Below are 16,653 nucleotides of genomic sequence, written 5' to 3' on the forward strand. Positions count from 1 at the left end.
AGGATTTTTAGTGTTTAGTGGCAGCTGAGAAATGATGATTGATTCTCATTGATTGACTGTAAAGTTTAAATTTAAAGTGTAAAATCCGTCTCCTCAATATGTTTATGATGTTTTATCGATGTGAGTCTCTAAAGAACGTCTCGGCTAATAAACTAGAATCAAACTCGGACAGCTGAGATCCACATCACAGACTTCACGGCACGTTATCGCCTCGTGGTTCCCAAACTGAGGCCCCAGGGACCTGCGGAGGACCGTCAGGGTGGTCCAGAGGTTCCCACGGACAGCTGCAGAGGAAGTAGAGCCGAGACTCGTCTCTGATTGGTCGAAGGAACCGGTTTGAGTTGAAGAATGTTTGTGTCGGTTCAAGTGTAAAAACTGAAAGCAGATATTACGTGAGAGCAGTGAAGGGAGTTGATGTGGTTTGACACTTTTCGGAGAATATGCTGCTCAGCAGCTTTGTATAGCGGAGGCTCGTCCTGAGAGGCTTTCTGCCGCCTCACTGGTCTTCCTCACTGGTCTTCCTCACTGGTCTTCCTCACTGGTCTTCCTCACTGGTCTTCCTCACTGGTCTTCCTCTGTGTCCACTCAGTATTCAGGAAACACACCTGCCAGCTCCGCTATCTCCTCACACAAGGCTCGCCGTTGTCCGCCAGGCGGGAACGCCGAGCTCGCCAGATATCATTGCCGGCTGCGTCGGGATCGGGGCCCTGATTGGTTGTGACAGGTGTGAGGTCAGAGGAGGGGGCGGGGCCGTGTTTCGTCTCCACGGCGCCCATGAATGCAGCCGAGTGTTTCTCCGCAGGGTCACGTGGTCGACCTCTGAACGAGGCCCGCACGCCACCACGAATACTGAGCAGCCCCTCGGGCCAGACGCACAGGCCGCCGGGGTCAGAGGTCAGAGGTCACCCCCAGTGACTGGAAGCGTGCTACTTAAACCGCCTACTGAAATGTCTGTTTACGGTCACGCTGCTGTGGTTTTGGACTGTGAAGAGATTTACTGAAAGCAGTTGAAGTTGCAGTTAAAATGAATGTTTTCAAAAGGACTCAAAGTGTCGGGGTTAAACGCAATTTTATGAATTTAAGTGTTGGGAGTTGGAGTCAAAGTCAACTGAAGTTGAAGTACTGAAAGGAGTTGAAGAGTCAGTCCAAGCAGTGGAAGTGGAAACTGAAGGGAGGAAGTGTCACGTGTCCTGTGAAATGTCAGAAGTGAATGGAGTTGATGCGTCTGGTAGAGAACATGACAGGCAGAATATGAAAACCTACATATCAATAAAACCTCTTTGACACTTCGATTGATTGAAGCTCCTCCTGTTTACGATCTGATCGTCTCCGTCCAATCACAACGCGGCTCCTTTGTTTCTGCTCGTCCAACGGTTGGCCGCCTGCCATCCTCTTCCTGCTGCCGACTTCCTGGTTTCCCCCTCGGGCGGCTTTAATCAGATCCTGTGTGTGTGTGTGTGTGTGTGTGTGTGTGTGTGTGTGTGTGTGTGTGTGTGTGTGTGTGTGTGTGTGTGAGAATTGGCAACACATATCTGGAGGAAATACTTGCAATACCAGGAGATTTCTTTTTTAATAAAAACCCACAGTCATTAATCATAGTTATGAAGACTGTGTGTGTGTGTGTGTGTGTGTGTGTGTGTGTGTGTGTGTGTGTGTGACACCGAGCAGCTGCACAGGTTTGTCGTTACCTGTCGGACTGGTTTCATTCACTAATGGAAATGCGCACACACACAGTCAGCTGTCATCAGACAGATATTCAGAAGAAGCTTCATGTCGTCACCTCGTTTTTTCAAACGAAACGTAAACAGACAGAACGACAACAAGTGGAGAAATAAAGGAACAAGAGATTTAAAAAGCAGCTTGGAAACTTAAGATCTGATGAAAGAAGCAATGATTCAGTCTGATATCTACAGACCACACCGTTCTCCGACGGTAGAATATTATTCATGAAGCAGCTGTAATTGTTTTGCGTATTAATTTTTTCCACGTTTCTTAATTTGTCTTCAGAAAATCTCTGCAGCTAAAATATAACGAGTGTTTTCAGCCAAATGTTTCAAAGATGAATCGTTCAGAAAATCTTCGAGCAGCAGTTCAAAATATAAAAATACTGTTGAATGAAAAGCAGAATAAATGCAGAAAGCTCTTTTTATTTACAGAAAATAAAGCTCTGAAAAAGGCTGAAAACAATAGATGTGATTTGAAATAAAGAGTCTGAACAGCAGCTGAAGACTGAAGGGGGGGGAGGGGGGGGCGTGAAGGGCAAAGGCTGAGATAATATGATGTCAGGTGTGACTGATGAGGCGGCGCTGCTCTGATTCGTCACAGTCAGACGACGTGTTCACACACACACACACACACACACACACATATATGTATACATCCACCCTGCCCTGAGGCGGCCACACTCCACCCACCATCCCGCTCTGTGTGTGTGTGTGTGTGTGTGTGTGTGTGTGTGTGTGTGTGTGTGTGTGTGTGTGTGTGTGTGAGTGTGTTTGCTGTTTTTACCTCCTTCTGCTTTAGAAACCAACAAAAGACGTTGTTCCACATGTAGAAGAATAAAATGTGACGGAGAGCCGTTTTAAATCTCAGTTTTTAAACATGACTGAAGCTTTAACTTCAGTTGAAACAGGTTTGTTGTTGTGCTGATGAACGCGGTTCAAACCCGTCTCAGACTCATGGAGTCACATTCCAGCCGACTGTACGTCCATGTTTGTCATTTTTGCATCATGTTGTCACCACACGGTTCAGGTGTCTGAGAGCTTTAATAATAATCACTTCAATTCTAAATTACAAGCAAAAACATCCAGATTCATAATCAAACTTTAAAATCATTCAGTAAAATTAAAGAAGAAAGAAGAACAAAACTATTTTTATTACATTTAAATTAATGTCTGAAAAAGTTAAAATGATTTGATCAAATTAAACATTTTAAGAGAAAATAATAAACTGCAATGACTCCTGCAGATGAGTCTGGTGTTCGATGTTTTTAACAGCAGAAACCGTCGTGGCGTCTTCAAACTGATGTGGATCCATTTTGAGGGTCATCGATCCGATCCGTCCTCCGTCCTCCGTCACCGGGCCGGTCCTCGGTGTGCCGCGCTGGGAACCGGCCGACGGGGAGCCGGAGGGCCTCCGAAAAACAGGAAGCAGCTGGATCAACATCCTGCCTGGCGGTGGGGGGGGGCGGACCCCCGATACAGACCGCCGTTTGTCAAAAACCTCAATAATGTCCCCCCTGTGTACCCACCGGCCAATCAGGGCGCTTCTTCCTGGATTCTTTCCATCCAGACACGGACAGCAGGAACAAACAGAAAGTGTCCGTATCTTAGCAACAGGGACCTGATTGTTTGTGGAAATCAAACTGTTTAGGACAGGTTTTTTTATGAATCGGAAAAAAAGAGGCGACAAATGAAGTCCAACACATCTGGAGGCTCCGAATTACATCTGGGTTTCAATAAAAAGGTCTTTCTGAGGTCTCCTCTTCGTCCCCGTCCACCTCCTCGTCCCCGGGGCCCATCGAGGGTTAATGTCTTAATTTGTCCTCGTCCCCGTCCTCCTCGTCCCCGTCCTCCTCCTCCTTCCTGAGGGCTTGTGTCTCCGTGTCTCCGTGTCTCGTCGGAGCGTCCTCACAGATTGCTGCTGCTGAATTAAAGGAGGCTGAAGGCTGAGTCTCTGTGGCCCACTGGCCGACTTCAGCTGAGTCACGCTGAACGCTTCCACTTCATTTCATTATCTCATCACTGACTTTTTATTCCATAAATCACAATTTTATTCTATAATGTGGACATTCTCTCATCATTTTTACCTTTTGAATATTATCTCCTGATTTTAATGTTTTAATCTCATAATTCAGACTGTTTAATCTGATATTTCTTCTCGGTCTCGTGTCAGAAGAATATTTAAAGACTCGTCTTTTGCTTCCTGTCGTTTCTTCTGTCCTGTTATCCTGCTCAGTCTGCCGTGACCTCCAACTGCTGTCGCTCGTCTGTCAGCTCTAACGAGCATCCTCCTCCTCCTCCTCTTCCTCTTCCTCTTCCTCCTCCTCCTCCTCCTCCTCCTCCCGTGACACTGCTGCATCTCGTCGCCCCTGCAGACAGGAACTCGTGTTGTTGACACGACATGCTCGGGTGGTACGCGCCCATGAGGATGCTGTTGCTAGGCGACCAACAGCTGAAGGGGATGCTGAGGAGTGAAAGGTGACTGACAGGTGTGTTTCCTCTGTGTGTTGCAGATGCGTTCGTGAACAGTCAGGAGTGGACGCTGAGTCGGTCGGTGCCGGAGCTCAAAGTGGTGAGTTTAAAGGAGTTTATAAATCCCCCTCGTCGTCTGTCCTCCGTCCACACGGGACCGATCGCTCACTGACGTCTTCTCCTCAGGGCATTGTGGGTAACCTGGCCAGCGGGAAGTCGGCACTGGTCCACCGGTACCTGACGGGGACGTACGTCCAGGAGGAGTCACCTGAAGGTAAGAACAGGACTCTGAGTTCTCCGTCTCAGACCTCTTCCTGCTTTACCTCCCAGACCCCGATTAAATCACCGAAATGAAGCGAGGCGGGATTGAAAAAGAAGATCCTCCGTCTGCTGCACGCGACCTCCCGGAGCTCGTCTCCACGTCTCCAGGAGCTCTTTTCTTCTCGTGCCGTCGTCCCGCTGCACTCAGACACAAACAAAAAGCTCTGATTTAAACCGACGGAGCAGAAACGCAGCAGCAGTCACGCAGCTCCGCGGCCTCCTGATCACCCCGACGTTACCCAGCAAGCTCTCTGCTTCAGGGACAAAAGCAACAGTAGTGAGCCTTTATAAAAACAAACTTTTAATGAGAAAATGAGAACGCAGTGATCAATATGGACACGAATATCACCCAGAAGGTCCCACAGCGATGAAGAGGACACGACAGAAGGGAAACTTATAATCCTCAAACCACAAAGACTCGGAGCAGAAGATTCAATAACGATCGGGGCTGCTCATTATTTTCATCATCAATATGTAAAGACATCGAAAAAAAGCTTTTTTTGACCAATCAGATGTCTGTTAACCAAAATATTATCAATTTTATTATCTCAATAGTCAATCAATGATTTGTCTGATTAATAATTGCTCTAAATTCTTCCGTTTCGAACAGCTTGACTTTCCTTTAAAGGGACAGTTGGAGTCGTTTGATAGTGACGTCATTCTCATTAGCGTAGCTTAGCATAAAGACTGGAAACGGATAGGAAGTGATAGCCTGGCTCGGTGCAAAAGAAACACCAACAAACGGGCGTAAAAACCACAGAAGAAGAAGCCTGATTACTTTTGACTGGTGAAGAATCCACAGCGAGCGTTTGATCCTCCAGTTTTCAGATCTTATTAAAGTGTCTCCTTCTTTCTTTCAGTAATAATAACTTCACTCTCGGCAGCTTCACACCTGAGGTCAGGAAACGTCTGAGAACAGACTCGGGATGAGCTCTGAAACTTTAAACGCAGCTCCTCCATCTTTCACACCAACTAAAGCTGCAGCTTCCTCCTGGCGCCCCGCGGCGACGGCCATATTCCTCATTTAATATTAAAGCTGCCCACGCACCGTTCAGTTCAGCTGCCTCCTCAGGCGAAGACCCACTTCTGCTAAAAACCCGTGTTGCTTTAATATTTCAGCAGTGGAGCGTTTTCCTCACGGAGGAGCAGCAGGGATCAGACCTCCGAGTCGAGCTGCAGGAACCAGACCAGCAGACACGGAAATCTCTTTTAGTTTTAGTTCAGTTTCTCTTTCAGATTATTTTGATTGTTGTTTTTACTCCAAAAAAAAAATCAATTGAATTGACGTATTATGTGAGCTGTTCAGAGTTCACAGATTGGATGATGTCGGTTCAGGACTTTAACAGGAATCTTTCCTCTGAAAGAGAAAGCAAGCCGACCGGGTGGATCTCCTCCAGGGAGGAGAAACTGAACGCCTCGCCGGGGAGCTGCAGCTGATTAACCCTCCGTGACCTCTTTGTGTATTTAAAGACTTGAAAACCATCAAACAGTTTGTTTAGGAAGAAAACGCCGCTTTTGTCCCGCAGGGCCCCGAGTCGGCCCACAAACCAGCTGTGGCCGCCGGCCCCTCGGCGGGGGAACAAGGAGGACTCGCAGGTCTTCATCTCACTAATACGCTGCTTATCTTAAACAGCTCAAACAGCGAAACGCCGTCTGAGGCTGAGCGGCTCTGAAGGCCGCCGCTCGTTCCCTTAATGACACCGCAGCTCCGCCAAAAGCAACACGACACTCTCCAGGCGGCTCCACATACCGCGTCCCAGCCAAAACAACAGCTCCCTCATCTTTCATCTAATGACTTGGCACCGCCGCACATCACGGAAACGCCGACTCAACTCCAATTCAATTTAAAGAAACTCTTTGAAATCGTTGCGTAACCACGAAGATGTAAGAGCAGCTTCAGGGGAAGAGACCGACGGGTGTTTTGAAAATTCCTGGTCTAAATATACGCCGGCGACCGGATTCCCATGGCGGTTGATTGGGAGCAGAGTCGGTGGCTTGCGAGCGGCAGAACGACCACGAAGCCGCTAACCAGAACTATTCTGAGGCTGCAGGCGGCTGCAGCTCCCGCTGATGAGCCCAGGACACGCCGTTAAACTGTCAAAAACACTCGAGGCTCCTTCAAACTTTGGGTTTTATGCTCTTCTTTGTGGTGCGTTCAAGGACAGTCAGACATGCGGGGTTTTACGGTTTAACTGAAAACAATGAGGATGCTTCATGTTGAATTTGTAAATGTCAAATGAAGGGTGTCGGAGACGTTCAGGTCCTTCACAGTAAAGCGAAGATGTTTGAGCAGCAGCAGCAGCACATGGGATCCATTAGAGGGGAGAGCGGTTCTGGTTGGGAAATCACCCGCAGCCTCCGAACCAGCGCTGCTGACTGCAGCTCCAAACATCCACACATTCTTTTATTTTTGTGGCTTCAACGTAAAAAGAAACACGGAGTGTGTTGACTTTGATTTGGGAGCAGCAGCAGAGTCACAGAGGTCGTAGGTCAACGGGACGTCAGGAGAGGACGACTGGGCTCGGTCGGTTCTGACGTGAACGGGATCTTTATCCGACCGGGAGGTGGAGTAACCGGACATGTTAGAGGAGGTTCAGAAACCCCGATCCGTCCTTCAGTCGTCCCAAACTAGTCCCTAAACGAGCTCGACAAAAACCATCCAGTCCACAACAAGTCAGAAACCATCAAAACCGCGTCTGAAACCAGTCGAGAACATTTCCTGTAACTTAGAACCCAAACAGGAAGGAACCTGGTCCAGCCGTCCTCTGAAGTCTGTCCCTGTTTTATCACGTCTGTTCACGGCTTCGACCTCTGGACTGCAGATTACTCTGCTTTTATTGGTTTCTCTTCATTCTCTCTGCTTCCTGTCTGACTTGTTCTCTCACCGGTCCGGTCCTCTCTGGTCCGGTCCGGTCCTCTCACCGGTCTGGTCCACTCTGGTCCGGTCCGGTCCTCTCACCGGTCCAGTCCGGTCCTCTCACCGGTCTGGTCCGGTCCGGTCCTCTCACCGGTCTGGTCCACTCTGGTCCAGTCCGGTCCTCTCACCGGTCTGGTCCGGTCCGGTCCGGTCCTCTCACTGTGTCTCTGGGTTCTGTTGGACTGTGCATGCATTAACTGCGTCTTTGATGGTGTTTTGCTTTTTGTTTCCTCTCTTCTTCTTCTTCTCTTGTAAGTAGCTGACGTGGATGCAGGTAACGACACGCTTTCTCTCTCCTCCACCCGTCAATCCTCTTCATCCTCTTCATCCTCTTCATCCTCTTCATCCTCCATCACAGCAGCGCCTCGACAACAGCTCAGGTTCAGCTGCACCTTCTTCCAGAACAAATCCAAGTCTAAAACTAGAAAGATCCTGCAGCCACACAGAGAATCTAGATTTCTGAGGTGAACGACAGCCGTCGGATATATCGACAAGTAATAAATCCTGAAGCTGAACCTGAACCTGAAGCTGAAGCTGAACCTGAACCTGAACCTGAAGCTGAACCTGAAGCTGAACTCGACTGGCTGCTGTGACCGAATGTTTAGCTCCGCCCCCTCGTGTCTTTTTTGTTTTGAATTGATTTTCTTCATCACCTGCAGCAGCTGTGTACGTTCAACAACACACACCGTATGTGACGCTTCGCTGCCGACGATCACTCCACGTACTGATGAAGACTTCCAGTGAGGTTTCAGTAAATCAACCTGCATCGCTCTGAAGGATGTTCTCACACTTCAGAGGCCTCGTCTCAAAATACAACACTTCAGTTTGTGTTTTGTGGCGATGCAGCGAAACTATAATTTACATTATATCTGTGTGCACCCTCCTCTTCCTCCTCCTCCTCCTCCTGAGATGATTGGCTCTGGCTTCCTGCCACAAAGTCATGGGAGAGAGAGTGTGTGTAAATTTAAGTTGGAAACCATCGTCATGACGACACTCCTGCACTGTGGGGACTCTCCTGCGTTGTGGGGACTCTCCTGCGTTGTGAGGACACTCCTGCGTTGTGAGGACACTCCTGCGTTGTGAGGACACTCCTGCGTTGTGGGGACTCTCCTGCGTTGTGAGGACACTCCTGCGTTGTGGGGACTCTCCTGCGTTGTGGGGACACTCCTGCGTTGTGGGGACTCTCCTGCGTTGTGAGGACACTCCTGCGTTGTGGGGACTCTCCTGCGTTGTGAGGACACTCCTGCGTTGTGAGGACACTCCTGCGTTGTGGGGACTCTCCTGCGTTGTGAGGACACTCCTGCGTTGTGGGGACTCTCCTGCGTTGTGGGGACTCTCCTGCGTTGTGGGGACTCTCCTGCGTTGTGAGGACACTCCTGCGTTGTGGGGACTCTCCTGCGTTGTGGGGACTCTCCTGCGTTGTGGGGACACTCCTGCGTTGTGGGGACACTCCTGCGTTGTGAGGACACTCCTGCGTTGTGAGGACTCTCCTGCGTAGTGAGGACACTCCTGCGTTGTGGGGACTCTCCTGCGTTGTGGGGACACTCCTGCGTAGTGAGGACACTCCTGTCCGAGGGTTCAGACCTGTTTGAGGTTAGAAGCAGGTTTGGGTTCAGACTGTTAGTTTGTGACATAAAGCTCATCGGAGGTCTTTGACTTCCTTTCGGGACAAAGTGACGTCCTCTGTAGGTGAATCATCATCAGATTTCAGGGTGGAGACTCGCTTTAGTTCAGTGGGAGGTTAAATATCTGCTGCAGGCGTCTTTTCCCTTAAAAAATGTTAGAAATGATGAATACGACACGTCCTACTCGCTGAATATTCCTAAACTTCTGGATACCAGACGTCTCCTTCATCATTTGAAGTCTTCCTCGCTGCTCTGGTTTCCTCATCACACCGCTGCAGCTGATTAATTCACCTCCGAACGAGTCAAAGATGAAGGAAGCTCCGAATCACAACCGCATATTTCAGGCTCCATTCATGCTTCTGTGTTCGTGCATCAGTCGGAGGAAAGTCCACGCTGACATAAATCAGGATCCGCTGCAACCGCCTCCGTCCGTAAATCAGCTTCAGGCTTCAGGTCCACGTATAATTAAACTTTAGTGAGTCTGCAGGAAACGACTGGAGTGTCCTCTGAAGGGCTGGAAACCCACGGTGTGTGTGTGTGTGTGTGTGTGTGTGTGTGTGTGTGTGTGTGTGTGTGTGTGTGTTCAGACCTCCACTCTATCATTACTGCCGTCGTTCCTGCGACGCTCGCAGATCAGCTGATCCTCACGAGAGATCCGAAATAACGTCCGCGCTCCGCTTTTGGTTCCAGCCACTTCCTGTAAACCCTCAGGAAGAGCTGCTGGTTCCCACAGCGACCCAAAACCGCCGCAGCCTCTATTTATACTGCACTTAAAGGACCTGGAGACGAACCTGAAAGCTGCTTTAAAGGAAACGACGGGGACACGAGACCGAAGCAGCGACTTCAACAAAAGGAGTTTGACTTCAGCTGAAGTCCAAAGTTTCAGGTGAAAATCTGACGAGTACGAGATTTCACCTGCGGTGTCGTGTGTGTGTTTCCGTCCTCACGTCCAGCTGCAGGTGGTCGTTAGCTCCTCCCCCTTCCACCTCCATCTTAATTAGTTTAAATTCATGGCACCGATCTTCCCCGTCATCTGTCACCCGATCGCTCCGATCGATCCGATCGATCCGCCTCAGGTCTCACCGCTCTCCTCGTTCCACCAGGCGGACGCTTCAAGAAGGAGATCGTGGTGGACGGTCAGAGTCACCTGCTGCTCATCAGGGACGAAGGAGGCCCCCCGGAGGCCCAGGTGAGTACTGCACCACAAATACATCCATCTCATAGAATTTATTTTAATTGAAGCTTTTATTCAAGAAAATGCTTCACAAAGAAACGGATGTAAAGGAAGATAAAATGTCATTAAAAATACAAATAAGAACAAATTAAACACAAGACAACACGTTAATAAAATTCAAGTAAAGAGTTAAAATATAGAATAAACAAAAGAGCTTTCGGTTTAAAACTGACCCGAAAAAACAATTTAATCATCAAATTAAAAAGCTTTTTGATCGAGTTGACTTCACCGAGTATCTAAAATGTTTGATTGATCATATCATCTCAAAAATGGACTTTATTTCAGCAGCTTTAACTCTTTAACTCTCACTCATAACGAAGCGGCTTTCTTTCAAACTTTACATGTAATTGTTGCTTGTTTGGTCTTGAATATTTGAGGATATAAAGAAATGTGAATTTGCTGCTCCTGTGAGAGGTTTTGAGGTTTTGAGGTGCGTGATAACGGGATCCAACCAAAGGAAAGTGGGTCAGGTCTGGATTTGAATGTTTCTGCTCCTCCAAACTGACCAAGTGGAGGTTTAATGTGGGCGAGTCTAGACAGAAACCTCGACGATTTATCAATAATTCACCTGTTTTCTGGGCTCTTTAACTCTTCCTCCTCCCTCCAGCTCTTTAAAAGCATCCTGACTTCCCTCCACACAAAGACATGGGTTTGTGGAGGAAACCTCTTTTTTTTAGGGACTATTTTCTCTTAAAAAAAGTTTCTTCCCCCCAAAAAAGCCTTTAAATGTCTTCAAATTGTATTTATATGCATTTTAAATGTTTTCTCACCTTCTGTAGTCTGTAATTTTACTCAAACAGCATTTTATGTGGAATTTCATTCAAAACAAACAGGTTATTAATCCGATTTAAATCTGAATTAAGCCGGTTTATTGTTATTTAAAGCTGAAACGGTGAAACCAGACTGCTCAGATGTGGTTCTGCGTCGTCCTACAAGCGAATGTAATAAAGTTTTTGTGCTTCAAACGGTGCAGTTTGCTCTGTGGGTCGACGCCGTGATCTTCGTCTTCAGCCTGGAGGACGAGATCAGCTTCCAGACGGTCTACCACTACTTCAGCCGACTCGCCAGCTACAGGAACACCGCCGACCTGCCGCTGGTCCTGGTCGGCACGCAAGGTCCGACACACACACACACACACACACACACACACACACACACACACACACACACACACACACACACACACACACAGAGAAACCTAACCTTCCTCCTCCACCAGGTCATTTACATTATGATGAGTCTCCACTGAGTCTGAGCGACTTGTGTGTTTTCCTGAAGCGCTGCTACCCTCTAGTGGTGAATTATCGTAATTACAGTCTCTTCACTGCAGCTGATGTCAGCGTTCCCACTGCTCCTGGAATATCCGGGAATATCCGGGAATATCCGGGAATATCCTGGAATTATCTAAAGTCTCTTCCAGACTTTAAAGTCGGAGGATTTGATCATTTTTTGTTCTGAGTCCTGGAACATCATGAAGTTTAGATTAAATTAGATCAAAGTCTAACATTCTCCATCAACACAGGAGACTGTTAAAACTTATTTTTATTTCAATAAAAATACAACATTTTTTAACTTGAACTCTATTTTCAGCATCTGAAAAATGTTGCTGATCTACTCTGTTTTATTTCACTGAAAATTGAAAAGTATCCTGATAATTTGGATTCTTTGGACCAAACCAGACGTTATTTTCTGACCAAGTGAACAGATTTGTTTGCTGCATGCAGGCTGGATGCAGAACTTAATGATGAATATAAAAATATAAAAGAAATGTAACTTCTGCAGAGCTGCATGTTGAGTCTTCCCTCCCAGCTGCTGCTACATGCAGACATTGACCAGCGGAGGGCGCCAGAGCTCCACTGAAGAGTCTTGACTCTGATCTGAGCACACTTAAGGACAGATAAATAAGTTATAGAAGCACACGAGGCTGCAAAGTGAATCTGTCTGATGTCATCATTCGGTGTCTTTTCTTTTCCCGCTCAGACGCCATCAGCTCGGCCAACCCTCGAGTGATCGACGACAGCCGAGCCAGGAAACTCTCCAACGACCTCAAACGCTGCACCTACTACGAGACCTGCGCCACCTACGGCCTCAACGTGGAGCGAGTCTTCCAGGACGGTAAGAAGCCTCTGAAACCAGAGTCCGGTCCTCTGGGAAGGTGACTTTGGTCCCGGCCGCAGCCATTCGGACGCTCTTAATCGCACGTCAATTAAGAATTAAATGGACCCGCTCAGCTATTTAGCTCAAACCGAACAGCAATTAAGTTTTATCATAGCGAGAGAAGGAAGGTGGGGGGCTACAAAAAGAGACGATTCCCCAACGGGATTAATAAAAGAATCAGACATTATAGGAGGAGGAGGAAGAGGAAGAGGAGGGGGAGGAGGAAGAGGAGGAGGAGGAGGGTGTCCGGAGTCCTCAAAGTCCTCACTGACCCGGACACACGCTGCAGATCCAGCGCCATGAAACGTGACCCGAACATTAAAGCCCTTCGAGGCTGGATTGATCAGACCCGATCGATCGCTGGATCATGATTCTACCGCCGCCGTGCTTCGTTCGGTTCGTGGGTGTAACGTGAATCCGTCCCAAGTCGTTCTCTTCCTGATGTTCGGTCCGGTACTTCCTGTCGCCTCTAAAGCTGCAGAACCTGCGACCCCCTCTGCTCGAACTGCACGGGTCAGTGGAGCGGCCAGCAGGTGGCGCTAAACCCGAAGCCCCGCCCACTGTATCCAGCGTGTTAATTTCACGTTTTAATTAGATTTATTTTATACTTTAAACAGCTCGGAGTCTTTTCTCACTGACAGGATGTAGTTTTATACCTGTCACAGGGAGAATTATGGACAAATATTTTCAAAATAAAAGACGTCCCGTTACATCACTCGTACTTGAGTAAATGTACGTATTTACAGTAGTAGTCGTAAATTATATTTATATTATATAAGAAGCAGAGTTTAAATCAGCATTAAAGGAGTATCATCCTTCCATCGAGTGTTTTGTGTGCTCACTTCTCAACAATATAAAAGTATAATCTTTACAGTGAAACCTCCTTTTGTGAGTGAAGCAGCAGGAAGAAGTTGAGACTCGTCCTTCAGCCGATCCGAACACAAGAGGCAGCGAAGTTTCTCTCTGTTGCAAACAGTGAACCCGGCGGCTCATCGTTCAGCCTGCCAGAGAACATTAACGAGACAGAGGACGGTAATGAAGCGGCGGTCGGCAGGCGCGGGGTTAACGGCCGTAATTACAGGGAAATGGACGACACGGACTCGGCGGTTAATTAGCAGAGCGGCGGCGAGTCTGACGGCCGCTGGCTTCGTCCACCTGAGCTTCTCTCAGCGCGTCGCTGGGGAATCAGGAAGCTCACCTGCAAATACAGATGTTTTATAAAGAGAGTAAAGAGCTGAGGCCTTCAGGAAACATCTGGTTCCTCTTCAGGAGAACTGATGATTTCTTTTCCACAATTTGTCTTAATAATAGAAACACGTGTTTTATTGAACACAAACATGTTTACACACCTCATAAACACCGGGTTTTATTTTGAAAGGAAGGATTCTGTCTGAGTAAACACGGACTGTGTGTGTGTGTGTGTGTGTGTGTGTGTGTGTGTGTGTAAACATCAGGTGGTCACAGCTCTGTTTGTCCTGAAGGGGGCAGCGCAGGAACACACGCCATCACAGGAAATAAACACAGTGGAGTGTGTTTCTGTGTGTGTGTGTGTGTGTGTGTGTGTGTGTGTGTGTGCGCATGTTCGACCCAGGAGGAAGCTTTCCACACTAAACGCTGCCTTATTATCCTCTTAATTATTCCACCGTGTGTGTGTGTGTGTGTGTGTGTGTGTGTGTTATTGTCTCTGACACTGTCTCCTTGTATTTTTCTCGTCATTATCCCAAATTAATCAGTTTTCTAATCACCCAGCAGAACGATGAGTTTAATGTTTTCTGTCGATGCAACAGCAGCCTGCAGCAGTGTGTGTGTGTGTGTGTGTGTGTGTGTGTGTGTGTGTGTGTGTGTGTGTGTGGTTTTATTTCCTCAATTGTTTATATTGTACGTGTGTTTCATTCTTAGTGTGCATGACAGTGTGTGAGTGACAGTGTTTGTCTATTTAATTGTCTCCATGTTTGTGTGTACACAATGTGTGTGTGTGTGTGTGTGTGTGTGTGTGTGTGTGTGTGTGATATCATGTGTTACTTTGTGTGGCCGTGCACAGTTGTGTATCTATGAATGTGTTCCAGTTGTCTTTGTACAGTATGTTGTTGTGCATCTCTCTGTGTTTGTGTGTTAACTTAAAGTGTGTGTGACAGTTTGTGTACACACACACACACACACACACACACACACACACACACACACAGTGTAATTACTTCATTGTGTGACCTTAATTTGTGTCGAGGACTTCAGTAACGACTCTCAGCCTTCGTCTAATTGGTCAGAATCATCTCATCATAACACACACACACACACACACACACATACACACACACACACACACACTGCTGCAGTCAGCTGATTTGTGTCTCACCTGTTGGTTCACCTGTCTCGACACCTGTCTTTACAAAATAAAAGCTCACATTCAGACAGAAAGTTTATTTTTACTTTTATTTATTTATTTTTAAACATTTAAATTTAATTAACAAGTTAATTTACATTAATTAGAAGTTTAGACAACTGAAGTTTATAAAATACACAAATTGAAATGAGGTCATGTCCACAGTTTTATTTTAATCAGTGTTATCGTATTTATTTTTAAAATGGAACAAAAATCTGTATATAAAAACAATAAATTCAACTAAAAGGAGATGAAGCTCTTCTGAAACATTAAAATATTAATACTGTTTATAATTCAGAGAAAACTCATTTATTGAGTTCATATTTATACATGTTTTATTTATTTCTGTTTTCTCTTTCATTTTGTGTTTCTTTTTCCTGCTTTCATAACGTAATGAATTTAATCCACATTAACCGTCAGTGTTGACGCCGTTATTGGAGTCTGATTGATACATTTATTCACATTATTAATCAATTTCTCCCTCGTGTTCATAAACTCTCATTCAAACGACATTTTACAAACTTCCTGGTTTGTCGATCGAGAATAAAATCACAATTTATGAACGTGTGTGTGTGTGTGTGTGTGTGTGTGTGTGTGTGTGTATTGATTCCACATACATATCTCGGTGACCTTCGCTTCGTCTCCAGTCTTCATTGATCTGAGCGGGCCGTCGTGGGGGGGCGGGGCTTTAATTACACAGCACTCATATTCAGATTCATAATCAGCTGGATCGTCACGGCGACAAGCAGAGGGTCTCGGTGCAGAAACGCTGAGTCGCACTAATGTGACATGATGTGTGTGTGTGTGTGTGTGTGTGTGTGTGTGTGTGTGTGTGTGTGTGTGTGTGTGAGAGAGAGAGAGAGAGAGAGCTGCACGAGTGACCACAACATTTAGCGTTAAAAATAATTAGCCTGCTCGTTGCCATGGTGATATTTGAGCTGGGGGAAGGAGGGAAGACGAGGAGGGACTGATTATGATTTTAATTTTTTTATTTTACATCACGAGAACAGAATCAGTCTTTAATGTTATCGTACTCAGAACAATTCAAATCAGTTCAGAAGGTCGTCAATAAACAACGATCAATAAATGTAAATATAACGGAACAGAAATAAACATATTCACAGAAATACACAGAAGCTTTAATAACACTTAAAAAAAGAGTAATGCTTCAAACCCACTGAAGCTTTATTATATATGATTGATACTTACAGATATATTGATTATTTATGTTTATTAAAAGGAGTCTTTTATTTGTTCTGAACTCTAAAAACAGGAACGAGAACATCTGAGTCTTTGATCCCATTGAGAATTAAATTAAACTCAAGTTATTAGACTTGATACATTTAAACTCAAGTTCAAATTGTAAATTAATTTCAACTTTAAATTAAATTGATTTAAATCCGTCATCGGTTGAGTTTTCTTCTCCCTCCCAAAAATGAACATGATTTATCAACCTGCTGATTATTTTCTACATTAATTAAATAACTGTTTTGTCTGTTTAATGTCTGGAAATAGTGAAAATGAGTGTTACAGCTTCGATGTTTAAAATTCAAATTTTTATTCCACTAACATTATTAAAATATTTAGATTTAAAATGCTGTATGTTTTATTTTTGGTATTTTAGGTTAAAATAAGACGTCAAACGTGTGTTAATATTTAGATTTTCTGTTGGTCAACTTTAAATAGTCCAAAAAAAAAGTCTCAAATTAAACAAGAATATTTCTTTAAAACCTTCTGAGTTTATCTCAAAATATAAATTACATATTTTAGATAATTAACATTTCTGACACATTTTGTAAACTTTGGAAAAAATTTTGAAACAAATG

The 16,653-nt window shown here is 45.8% G+C and overlaps 2 protein-coding genes across 2 annotated transcripts in view; both read left to right on the top strand.

The window, feature by feature from the left end:
* LOC138206892 (caldesmon-like) overlaps positions 1-1,001 on the top strand; it is a 10,652-nt gene extending 9,651 nt beyond the window's left edge. Inside the window, exon 2 of the mRNA XM_069163731.1 lies at positions 654-1,001. Within this exon, the coding sequence (XP_069019832.1) occupies positions 654-1,001 (348 nt within the window). The remainder of the gene's footprint in view (positions 1-653) is intronic.
* Positions 1-16,653, top strand: part of LOC138207108 (arf-GAP with GTPase, ANK repeat and PH domain-containing protein 1-like) — a 105,037-nt gene that overhangs the window by 34,953 nt on the left and 53,431 nt on the right. Inside the window, 5 exon segments of the mRNA XM_069164128.1 lie at positions 4,235-4,293; positions 4,380-4,467; positions 10,160-10,245; positions 11,264-11,405; positions 12,271-12,405. Of these exon segments, the coding sequence (XP_069020229.1) occupies positions 4,235-4,293; positions 4,380-4,467; positions 10,160-10,245; positions 11,264-11,405; positions 12,271-12,405 (510 nt within the window).

Source organism: Embiotoca jacksoni, unplaced genomic scaffold (assembly GCF_022577435.1).
Source record: "Embiotoca jacksoni isolate LCO1_2020_lvr unplaced genomic scaffold, fEmbJac1.0.p SCAF_30, whole genome shotgun sequence".
NCBI lineage: Eukaryota > Metazoa > Chordata > Actinopteri > Embiotocidae > Embiotoca > Embiotoca jacksoni.